General features: G+C 47.2%; 1 protein-coding gene across 1 annotated transcript in view; it reads left to right on the top strand.

The window, feature by feature from the left end:
• LOC144826582 (cholesterol side-chain cleavage enzyme, mitochondrial-like) overlaps positions 1-12,545 on the top strand; it is a 204,445-nt gene that overhangs the window by 158,048 nt on the left and 33,852 nt on the right. Inside the window, exon 6 of the mRNA XM_078685070.1 lies at positions 5,346-5,512. Within this exon, the coding sequence (XP_078541196.1) occupies positions 5,346-5,512 (167 nt within the window). The remainder of the gene's footprint in view (positions 1-5,345; positions 5,513-12,545) is intronic.

Below are 12,545 nucleotides of genomic sequence, written 5' to 3'. Positions count from 1 at the left end.
GTCCCCGCTGTTATGAACATTGCGCCTGTCGAAAGCTGCGCAGCAGCGTTTCGCGCAGGCGAAATCTTATGAGAATAGTATGTGGGCTTTGTCCCGCCTCTGTCTTCCATTGGCTAGCTCCATAAATGGAGGCTAGCCATTGGAAGAGAGAGGCGTCCGTCATTGTGCGAGGCGATTCATGGGCGTTCCGTCGAATTTTTCTCATCCCGCCCCTTTGTGACGTCATTCCGGCGGTTGGCGGATGTTATATATTTTTTTTTTGGGCGCCATGTTTTGATCATTTGCCGCCGGAAGATGTCCAGGTGAGTGCTGTTTTATTTTTCGAGCCTTCTTGTGCCCGTTCCCCATAGAAGCATTGCCCCGGTCACCCTGCCTGTCGGCGCACACGCTGCTCCGCTGCCTGTCCCTTGCTCAGGTCTGCCTTCCACACTCGCTCTGGAGCGCCTGTCGTGCCTTCTCTCTCCCTCCTTCCTCGCTCTCACCGCAGCCCTTCATGCCCACGCTTCATTGTTGCAGGCTGGTGCAGCTCGGCTGGCGTCTTGTGCAGCCTCGCCCCGACTCAGCCCAGCTTCCAGTGGTGCCCCGGCACTCAGGTGGATGGGGTGGCCTGCCGCCCTGCTTTCACTCTCCACTCGTTAAAGTGCCGGTGCTCGTGGCTTCTAAGGCGACCCCCTCCTGCCAGTCGCCCGGCCGACTGCCCTCAGCATGGCTCAGCCCATGGCTTGCTCCTAGGCCGCAACGCAGGACAGGCTGCTGTGTATTCCGCATCACCTTGCTGCAGGTACGTCGTGTGCGTCTGCACATGTTTGTGTGGTCCGGGGCTGCTTTACAGACATTCGCCGGCCCGCTGGTGAAACCGGAGTCTGTAGAACTGTGTGCCCTCTGCTATAATCAAAGCCACGGGAGGGCACTGGCAGTGCTGGGTGTTGATGGTAAGCATGCAGCTAGCTACGAGCGTACAATGACTCATAGTGCAGGCTGACTTGTCTCCAAATGCTTACATAGATTAATGCCACCCACCTTCTGTTTGGCACCCATTTTGTCGATATCAGAAAGATGACAGTAAAGCTTTTGGGGTATAGACCCTGTTGGTGGGACCTGTCCTGGTAGAGACATGAAACGTGGCAATGGATTGTGTACTTTTAAGATGTATGTATGGAGAGATGCGAGACAATGAAAGAGCCTCCGAGGGGCAGCGGCAGCCGGCACTGTGCATGTGCACAGCGCAGGATCCGACCGGGGGGCAAAACCAGCGCAGCGCGGGGGACAGACAATGATCCCCACACACCACATACAGCTCACCCCGCACATCTCACAACACACTGATGGATCACGAGACACAGCTCATCACACACAGCTCACCACACACTGCTCACGAGACACACTCACCACACACAGCTCACTATCATACATGCCAACATTTCAGAAGAGCAAAGTGGGTGTGTGTGGCTCTGGGTGGGTGTGTGTGGGGCTCTGGGTAGGTGTGTGTGGGGCTCTGGGTGGGTGTGTGTGTGGCTCTGGGTGGGTGTGTGTGTGGCTCTGGGTGTGTGTGTGGCTCTGGGTGTGTATGTGGCTCTGTGTGTGTGGCTCTGTGTGTGTATGTGGCTCTGTGTGTGTGTGTGTGTGTGTGTGTGTGGCTCTGTGTGTGTGTGTGTGGCTCTGTGTGTGTGTGTGTGTGTGTGTGGCTCTGTGTGTGTGTGTGTGGCTCTGTGTGTGTGTGTGTGTGTGTGGCTCTGTATGTGTGTGTGTGGCTCTGTGTGTGTGTGTGTGTGTGTGGCTCTGGGTGTGTGTGGCTCTGGGTGTGTGTGTGTGTGTGTGTGGCTCTGGGTGTGTGTGTGTGTGGTAGTAATTGCTGTCTGCTGAGCTCGTCCATAGGGTACAATAGGTCTCACATTTGCGAGAGATTAAGCTAATGGCAATGTAAAGGACAATGCCATTTATTTATCTGTTTTAAAAACCAACACATAAATACAAAATTTGTCATTTACAATGCCAATAGCTCTAACTTTTCCAAAGGCGAAACCATTGCATTGTAAATGCTTGTCTTACTAGTGAGAGAGGATGCGAGGAGTGACCAATGGAGGCCTTTTAGCTGTCTTTGGAAATTCATACACACTGATCCAAATGTAGGTCCTTGTTAATGGACTATAGCATGTTCTCTATGAACAGGGCGACTGGAATTTTACGAGTCTGTGCCTGTGTTGTTTTTCGCATATTTTTATCTTTGCTGCATTTGCCACTCAATCCATCATCTATTGCATAATCTACCTATTTTAATTTAAATTATGAGTTTCTAGTTTAGATGGCAGTTAGTTAAAACGCGGCAATATGTGTTGCCGTTCATTGCAAGGTCCATTGCAAAGGCTGTCCGCACCCCTTTCTGCTGCTTATTGCTGCATTGGGGTGTTTGACTGGTAACAATGAGGCCAAACCTTTGCCCGGATAGCGTTAGCAGGGTAAGCGAGCGGAGCGTGCGAGCCCTGAAGCTTTAGTGACTGTCGTTTCTTCCCCAACGGGAAAAGTCAGATTTACAGCCCCTCTGCGGGGACATCTGCCATCTTTGTACTTATTACCGAGCACAGTGGCAAGCGACCCCAGCCTCTCCACTGCTTACACAAAGCAGGAGCTGGCATTCCAGGGGTGCCATCATGGCTGACGTGGGGTCAGAAGGGGGCAACCAGCTCCGCAGCTTTCTTAAACAAGGATGGAAAGCAAAAAAAAAAACACCTTGGCAGAGGGCAAGGGGCCTTCAGCATAGAAGGCACACTGAACCATAGCCAGGAAGGTTTGGAGGGCGGTGCACGGCGATATGAGGGGGAGATGGGGAGGGAATAAAAATAAAACATAAATGGGGCAAAGGCTTTGTAAATGTGGCGGATATGTCAGCATGAGATACAGTACAGTTTACAGAAACATCAGTTGTAGTGAAGTGCTCTGTAAATGAAATGGGGAGCTGTCCCAAAGACAAACAGGAAACTAAGAAGAAAAAAAATCCCCAAAGACCACATAAACATGACAACGCGTAGTGATACAGTAGTTAGTCCCTGCTGCGTGGGAGGAATGGAAAAGAAAAACAAGCATTTGCAATGCAAGGTCTCGTTTTAACGCAAATTTAAGCTATAGGCCTTGTAAATGACAAAGCCTTTTATTTATGTTCTAAAAACCAGAACGCAAAAATAAAGGGCATTATCATTTACAATGCTAATAGTTCAGACTCGCGTAATTGCGAGACCTATTGCATTTCCAATGCTTGTTTCCCCTTAACTTTCAGACATGTTGCACAGCAATTGCACTCGCGCTGATCTGCAACATGGCAAAAAAACTCCGACAAAGCCAAAAGAGCGTGTATAGGCACGACCTATTGTCTTAGTCAAAGCTTGTTTAAGTATGTAGCCATCATTTGTTTTTGTCTCGCTCTGCAAACAGACGATTCAAGCATAAGTAACCTTGTAAACACCGCATTGAAATATAATCGTGCGTTAACAGAATTAGCACAAATTGTAGCACACACACAATTGTATTCTTGTATGGGTGTGCTGTATTTTGCATAATAAAAGAAGCCTCTTCTTGAGGGTTGTGAGATCATTCTTAATTCCTAGGAAGCAGCACTGTCCGGCTGACCTCTGACTTACAACTTTGATGTATTCTTAAAGCTGAACTGTATTTGGTTCAGCTTACACATTTTCTGCATTTGTTTCTTAGCATCATGGCATTTCTCAATTAAATTCACTGATTCTGAGCATTTAATTGTACCTATTTGAATTATCTGAATCTTTTGATACACCTTCATGATTATATTTGTGTTTTGTTTTCATTGTGAAGCCCATTGGTGTTTTACTATTTACATTGTAATTTGCATTTAGTTACTCGCTACAATTCGTAACAGACATTCACTCGCGTGCACGTTAAATAACTCCCATTTAGAAGCCTTGCGTGGTTACCTTCATATACCATTTCATGTCTACAGAGATGATTGAAGAGATGATGAAGCTCTGAAAAATGCATGCACATCACGCCTGTGGGGGGGGGGGGGGGCGGAGCGGGAAGAGCTGCTCTCGAAGAAGGCTTTGGAACAGATGGTAATTTAAGTTAAAAAAAAAGACTTTGATGAAGCAGGGGGCGGAGAGCAGGGGGTCGGAGCGGGAAGAGCTGCTGGCGTGGGAGGGTGAATGATGGGCGGGGCAGTGCTGGGGAAGCCTGGGATGCCTTTGATGTGGGGAGGGAGGAGAGCCTTGTGCAGGAGAAATGAACAGATGTCCGTGAGGTGTGGGAGGAGTGCCTGATGCGCGTGCTTGTGTTTCACGTGAACTGAAAGAAAACGCCGGCTGAAAGCCCTTTGGTTTGACGAGGATTTTGCCGACTTGAATTCTCGCTCCTCAATGCGCTTGCGCGCATTTAAGGTCACGAGACCTAACCAGGGCAAAGAGGCAGGACTGACCAGTAGCAAGCAAGGATTTTTAAAGGACACTAAAACAAACAAATCAAAGGCTAGGGTGGCTTTAAGCCCACAAGAGAAGTATCTAAAGTAAACAAGATTACGCTCAACCTAACAAATCATTAAGTAATACTATCACAAATGTGCTGCATTACACCACATAATTTGCCTTTTGTTGCTTCATTATTTAGTCAACCTGCTGCATAATTTGGTCCTCTGCTGTCCTATAAATGCAGTGGCCCAGTCTACTAGTTGAAATATTGACACAAACGCCTCAGCCTGTTACTCTGCCTGCTGCGCCTAAAACTGCGTATTACAACATGTTTCAACTTGAGGTCACCCGAGTCCCTCAAACTATGAATTTCACCACCAAATAGAGTGACTTCAGGATGATATTCACCAAAGATGTAACTGTCATTAGTGCTGGAGGTACAGTGGCCCTGGGACCTACGGATATGAGGGACCGACTGCGTCTCATTTATACTTGTCTTTTACTACCCAACTGGGGCCTACAGGGGCCAACGCTTTTGCCTGCATTAGGGTCATATTAACCCCTGCATTGCCGGACATCCACTTTTCCTAAAGCCAAAGATGTTGTATCTAACTGCATGAAATATGTGATGCTCAGGCCATGCCTTTCTCCAGCCATGTTTTTTAAACATTCATTTTATCGTTGCTTGAATTGAATTATATAACTATTTTTTGAGGTGTGGCCTAAGATGTTATTTCCTGCTGCCATGTGCCCATGTGCTGGCAGATTAGATCTGGCTCTTAATGTTTGCTTCTGACTAATGCGTACTATGCTGAAGTTGTTGATTTCAATGTTTCTTGGGCAGGATTTTTATTTTATGAAGAAAATTGAGGCTTTGTTTCAGTGAGCTGAAATGTTTGTGAAATCCTCTTTTTACAGACCTCAATGACCTTGCAATGGACGTTGTATGAGCTGGCTCGTTACCCCAAAGTGCAGGACAAGCTGCGGGCAGAGGTTCTCACAGCAAAGGCAGAAGCCCAGGGAGACATGTCGAAAGTGCTGAAAAGTGTCCCTCTGGTAAAAGCTGCCATTAAGGAAACTCTCAGGTATTGCACACCATGCACATTTCACCACAACTCACACACATTCAAAGCCTTCATGCATATTCTAATCTGGTTATAACAGGTGACTTATCGGCTCCTCCTTGATCTTTCCCACTAGTCATTCCACATTCAGTAGAGTGGCGTCTGGCATCTATGGGGGAGAGTGGGTGGGTTTGGGTGCACACAAATACAAAAAAAAAATACTAACTTGAAGCAACGTCCTATATCCCAAACCTCTTTTGAACCAGACTTCTACTGAACCGGATGCTGCTGTGCCGGGTCCAATCCTGGTGCTGCTCTCATGCTGCGAGAGCAGAACCATGATTGGACAGAGCAGTCTCACTCAGCTCTCCCCAGCACCCTGCCTACATTTACTCTAACCCGGCTTTCTTAAAACAGCCGGGTTAGAGGTTTCAAAGGGTGCATGTCTGATAGGCCGTCGCGAGATGGCCAGCCGAAGGGACATTTGCACTTTGAAAAATGCACAAACAGCCCACTCTCCTCCCTGCTGCTGTCATTCAGTAGCGACCTCACCCCTGTCCTGATGCTCAGTTCAGGACGGGAGGATGAAAAATAAAATGTACTACTATTTTATTTATCATCTTTGGGGGTAACTTAAGTGGGATGACGCTCCTCTGCTTCAGCGGAGGAGCCGATCCTGATTCAGTATCCTACATGAAGTAAACAAGAATGTACTTTAAACTGATTTGTTCTAGAAGAATCTTCATGAGATGGCAATCAGTCAATCTTTAAATGATTTAAATCTGTCCATGACTATTTCAATGATTTAAATCAGTCCATGACCCTAATCCTTGCTAACTAGCTGAGTCAGTCATCTGGTAATTTGCCAGCCCACAAATGTATCAAATTATTTACTACTTTTCCTTGGCAATTACCAATTTAGACCTTGCAACCACTGGAATTCCCTCTCAGAAACAAGACCAGTTACCAATTCAGAAGCAGTAAAGAAGACGCTCAAGAAGCTCCAACTCTGCTTTCTAACGGTAACTCTTTGACAGTCTGACTCATCGAGTACCCTGGTACCTACACCAACATCCTTCTTCAATGTAAAAAGACCGACATCCTTCCCCACATACTCGTGCCCCTATATACCACATACATTTCTACACATCACATACCAATAAACTATATACCAGATACATTCCAATACACTCTACAGCTATTTACAGTGCTTTTTATTTGTTGTCTTTTGTACCATGCCAGCATGTCACCTTCTGGACATCATGAGGTCCAGAAGGTGAAATGCTGAATATCTGAACATGCACAGTGCATCATTGTCCTCATTTTAATGGTGAGGCGGCTACCTTGGTAATCTTTTATTTTTGGGATTTTGGGGATCTATCTTCTGTGATCTTTGAATATCATTCTCTGTTGACTGATTCCTTCATGAACCAGGCGGTCCCTGTTGTAGTGGGGTGGTTGCCTGAAGATTGGCAATGTTCTCAAAAGAAGAATTCACTGAGATCGAAAGTCAAGGTTTAAAAACTTTTATTGATTGTCCTCTGTGTTTGTTGACTCGTGCATCGAGCACTCCGTTACCTAATCTTGGGATGTATCTTAGCGGATTTCTGAATCTGCTCCCTCAAACGCATTGTAGACAATGTGAAGTATTTTGAACTTATCTATTTGTTCCACTAAAAGTCAATGGAGCTGATCTGGAAGTGTGGTGAGACCCTCCTTAACATTTCCAGCTCAATTTTCACAACTTTTCATTATAGTGATGATCTCTTGTAAGAAGAGACATGGAAGTCGATCACAACAACCCCATATTTGTCTATTGGTTATGGGGACAGTGTTATATCCATATCTTGGGTTCAAGACAATGGGAGTGGGATCTTGGGTGGGGTACTCGTCACAAAATGCTCAATGTGGTGCTTTCATATATTAATAAAGGGTTTCAGGGTGAATCAGCCATCTCTATATGATGCCTAAATAGTTGGTGGTATGGAGTTCCAACTGGATTGCCTTTTTCCCACTTACTGTAATATCTGAACAAAGCGATTGTGGGACTTGTATTACCTTGTATCAGTTTTTGGTAGGATATGTTTAAAACATATTGGGCCATATGTATACAGCAAATTAGCATTCACAAAGGCCGAAATTCGTAGAATGTCGGCCTTTGCGAATGCTAATTTGATAAATGGAATGTATCAAACATTTTTGCATCAAAATAAGGAATCGCAAAATTTGCCATTCCTTATTTTGCGATTGCACTTAAGGAATCGCAAATTTTGCGATTCCTTAAATGCAATGTATCAAAGAAAAATCAAGGCAAAAATGCCCATAAGGATTCGCAAATTACCACCAACTTCTAGTTGGTGGTAAATTGCGAAATCTTTTGAAAAAGCAATTTATTTAAAATTCAAAGGTGGCATATGACGCTAATACATGCCCTTAGGGCATGTATGTGCGCCATATGCCCACACATGTCATTTTCAGGGGTGCAGCAGGGTGTTCTTGTGACACCCCTGCACCCTTGAAAATAATCGCAATTTGCGATTAGAAAATTGCTAATCGCAAATATCCCCTTCATTCCTATGGGCCTCCTGGCCCATAGAAATGAATGGGAAAATTGCGATTAGCAATTTGCTAATCGCAATTTAGGAATGTGTAGGAATCGCAAAAAATAAGCGAATTCCTACATACATACCGTTTTGCGATTTCTAAATAGCGATTCCTTAAAATTCGCTATTTAGAAATCGCAAATGGTGAGCATGATACATATGGCCCATTGTTCATAACAGATGTTGCTGTAGATACACATGCTGTGCATACTTCTGCCATTAGTGTTGGGCTCAGATGTTTGAAATGTGTTTTTCTTAAAAACATTCTCTTGTTTTACGAGGCATATGGTGATTCCTTCTTATCCCTGTATTGGGCATGGGCACCACCTCAATTTTAGATCATTTTTTCTGCCATCAGGTTTGGATGAGATGAATAGAGCTCCACGATCGAAGCACCCTTTGACACTTTTTTTTACCCTTCCAAGAAAACAACATACTACTGCTGACTCCCTACTGAGATCTCCACAACACCGATAATCGACAGGCTTCCCACTGCTGAGCCTTGGGCCCAGCTAAGGACCGTACTACCCAAAGCTTTTACTCTATGTTTTCTCCTTCGAGAATGTTCAGCTGGAGATGAAATATCCCAATTTCAACACTGCCCCTGGTGTAGCACAAACTACCCCTGGTCTGACCTTTACCAGTTGTATAATTTATGTTTGTTACCACAACACAACAACACCAAGTTTGAGACCTGCCTGGCATTCAGGTGCAAATAGACTCTTCTTCATCGAAGGGACAGATTCTGGGCACATCATAAGATGCACAGACACTCCGTGGAGGACACAATGGACATCTTCAGGGAAAAAAAACAGTGCCAAGGACATTGAGGAAGTCAGGTAATTGGACGTTCCTGCACATCAACCACCGCCTGAGGTTTTGTACTCTGGTTCAAATGAGGAGCAGAAACAATCCCACAAAAACATCGAGGCAATAGGGCCATGCAGACGGACAATGGCAGACCCTCATTCCAAGCCTAACAAAGTCCCTCATGGGGTGGCAAAGCACTACCGCTGAAGACGTCGGGCCATTAGTCTCTCAAAGTCAAGTCAGCCCTCCAGAGTGACACATGGCCCCAGCACAGGTCATACTCATGATAAGTCCATGGAGCCATCACCCCCCACTTCCACTGGCTCACAACATTCCTGACCAGTACTAAAAATGTAGTTTACTCTGCACCAAAGCCCATGAGGCCATCGAGAACGCCAACATGCCTAAAGACACCATCGGCAACTAAAGCCTATTCAGAGCAGACATCAAAACACCAGAAGTCGAGACCTTACTCGACACCAAATCCACTGATTTTGAAGGTGCCACTTCCGAGGGCCACACCTTGGACATCGAGAACCACTGGCTCAGACAGCCCCAACAACTCGGAGCAACCAACCCATAACTGGCTCCAAGCTAGGCTTGATGTCTGGCAAAAGGAAACTATATATACATCTACAGATGAGAAAGAATACTATAAATCACTGTCCACAGGAGTAGACAGCTTACCACCTAAGCGTAAGTTAGAACCAGCTTCCAGGCACAAAAAGAGGCGAAAGGATCCGGGCATGTGCCCCATCCACTTTGCCCCTTGCACTCCTGCTGTCCTTCCCCTGCCATCTCCAGACACACTACCAATGGTATATATACCTCTGGGTTCACCGAAATCCATGACAGGATCACCCCAGACAAATGGGTTCTAGCCATGTTTCAACATGGTTACTATCTAGAATTTGACTCATCCCCCCAATATACCACCTCACACCTCAGTGAGGATCGCATACACCTCCTAAAGGAAGAAATGCAAACCCAACTCCAAAAAGGGTCTATCAAACCTGTCCCCTCACAGCACCAAAAGAAGGGGGCTTACACCCTGTACTTTACTATTCCCAAAAGGATGGGTTCCTCTGACCAATTCTCAATCTCAGACCTCTCAAATTATGCAGTGTCAGAACTTTTCCACATGGTAACCCTTTGGGACTTCATACCTCTACTGCAGCAAGGAGACTTTGTGGCAGCAGTGGACCTGAAGGATGCATATTTCCACATCCTCATCCACCCAATCCACTGACGCTACATGTGCTTTGTGGTAAGTGGCCAGCATTACCCATTCAAAATTTTACAGCCCACGTAACCATCTCCCCAAGAGTCGGTACCAAACGCCTGGCTGCAGTCGCATCACATTTAAGACAAGGGGGCATCCATGTTTTTCCTTATTTGGCTCAAGTGACAACAATGTCTCACCCATACAAAAACCATGATATCTGTACAACAGAGCCTAGGCTTTACCATCAGGATCAAGACACATCTCGTCTCAGCAGACACAGCCCTTTCTAGGACCAACTCTCAATTAGGCAACAAGCAAAGCCTACCCAGCAGAGTCAATGCTTTCCAACAGCATGTCCCTATTTTCCAGCCAAATCGCCATCTACAAGTCAGAGCAGGTATGCAACTTCTCAGCATGATAGCCTCCTGTATCGCCATGGTGCTCCATGCCAGGCTGAACATGCGCCCGCTTTAACAGTGCCCTGCAGCACAATGTTACCAAGCGGAGAGTCAGATGGAGGATCTAGTGCTGTGAAAGGCCAATGTTCACTGCTCTCTACAGTGGTGGAACAGCAAAAATCTGTCAGGAGCTGGCACTTCAAAGACCCTTTACCATAGGTCACCAATACAATAGATGCATCCCGAGGATAGGGGGCACATCTCAATGTCACAGCAGCACAAGCAGTGTGGACCCCGCAACAGCTGGGATATCACATTAACTACCTCTTACTCCTGACAATCCAGTTATCCTCATAGCCTTCCTCAAGGTAGTACTATATGACAGCGATGTACTACCTACAGAAGCAAGGTGGCACCCAATTTCGTTACTTTTCCCTTCTAGCTCAAACAATTTGGATTTGGGAACTTAATCACTGCATCTATTTGTTTAAGAGAGTACCTTCTGGGGTGGACAAGACCTAGCAGACCTACTCAGCAGGTCACTTAAAGGAGTGGGATCTCAATCCACAAGTACTAAACAGCTACTTCACACACTGGGGACTCCACAGATAAACCTGTTCTCCACCTCAGAAAACGCAAAAGGCCCAAACTTCACCTCTGTGTCCCCACTGTGCATGGGCAATGAACTATGGATGAACTGGCCAGGGATATTTGCTTACACTTTTCTGACTCGACCACTACTACCACTAGTGGTGAGTAAGATTCAGCAAACATCCCTGATGCTCAATCTTGTAGCTCCCACCTGAACCAGGCAACCCTGGTACTCCACTCTACTTGAAATGTCTATCAGTCCCCATAAACAGCTTTCTGACAGGGCAGACGTTCTCTCTAAGAAACAGAGACAGGCAGGTTCAAAGTTATAAAAAAAAGAATTGATTTTCTCTCATATTTTCAGATGTGCTCTACTGTGCAGGCCTCATATAAACATGGAAAAGTGTTAACCTATGTCTAAGGATAGTATTTTCTACTGCAATAGTATCCTTCCAGGACAAAATCTATTCTAAACGTCATGTACACACCCTTGCACTCTGGTACAAGAATGTGTGTGTGTGTTTCAAAGCTTCGAAGTGCACCAGTGCAGAGGGCCAGAGATACAGTGCAATAATTTACTAGATAGGGGGGCGTGGCCAACAACATGGCCGACTAGGTCGAGTCTCCCGGTAGCTCCGGCGAGCCGATCCTGATCCGACTGCTAATAACTTGCCCAGAAGGCCCGTAACTGCCTCCAAACACGCTTTGTGGCCCCAAGATGCTGGAGGAGTAATATCGGACCACAGGTTGCCCGACGAGCGGCGGCGGAGAGAGAAAACGATCCGGCGAAGGTCCTGAGTCGGACCCAAGATGGCGCCTTCCCGCGATCGGGAAGCGGAGAGCCCAACAGCCTAAACGGCTGACGGAGCGGACCTGTGGTGGGGGAAACAAGGTCCCAAAGCCCAGGCCGGCTGAGAGACACGGAGTGCGGCGGCTCCATGGCAATCAGAGCCCAGGAACCTCCGGCCGACGCAGCGTCACAGCTGCCGCGATCCGCGTTGCACAGTGTACCGGTACCGGCAGGGGAGGCATAGCGGGGCATTCACCGGCACCCAGCACACTACCAGACCCTTGCCCCCTCTCGGAGGGGATCTGGCCAGAGGTTCTGGCGCTGGGAATCGGCGGTCCGGCGGAGCCAACGGGCTGCCTCCCAGCGGCAGCGCGACGCCGGGTGAGTGAGGCGGCCCCGGCCGGGGCTGGGAGACGCTAGGCGAGGCCGCGGCGGCGAGGCCTACAGGCCGCAACAGACTGCCGAGAGCGGACGCTGCGCATGCCGGCCCAAGCAATCGGAGCAGCACATGATCCAGTGAGTGAGGCGGAGAGACTGGCAAACCCACCCAGGAGTGGGGCGCAGTGGAACCCTGGGAAGCACGGCCCATCGGAGGTACCGCTTGGCGGAGCGTTGAAGGCCTGGGCGCGGAACGTGG

The sequence above is a fragment of the Lissotriton helveticus genome, chromosome 3_2 (assembly GCF_964261635.1).
Source record: "Lissotriton helveticus chromosome 3_2, aLisHel1.1, whole genome shotgun sequence".
NCBI classification, from domain to species: domain Eukaryota; kingdom Metazoa; phylum Chordata; class Amphibia; order Caudata; family Salamandridae; genus Lissotriton; species Lissotriton helveticus.
This window is presented reverse-complemented; position numbering and strand designations above follow the sequence as displayed.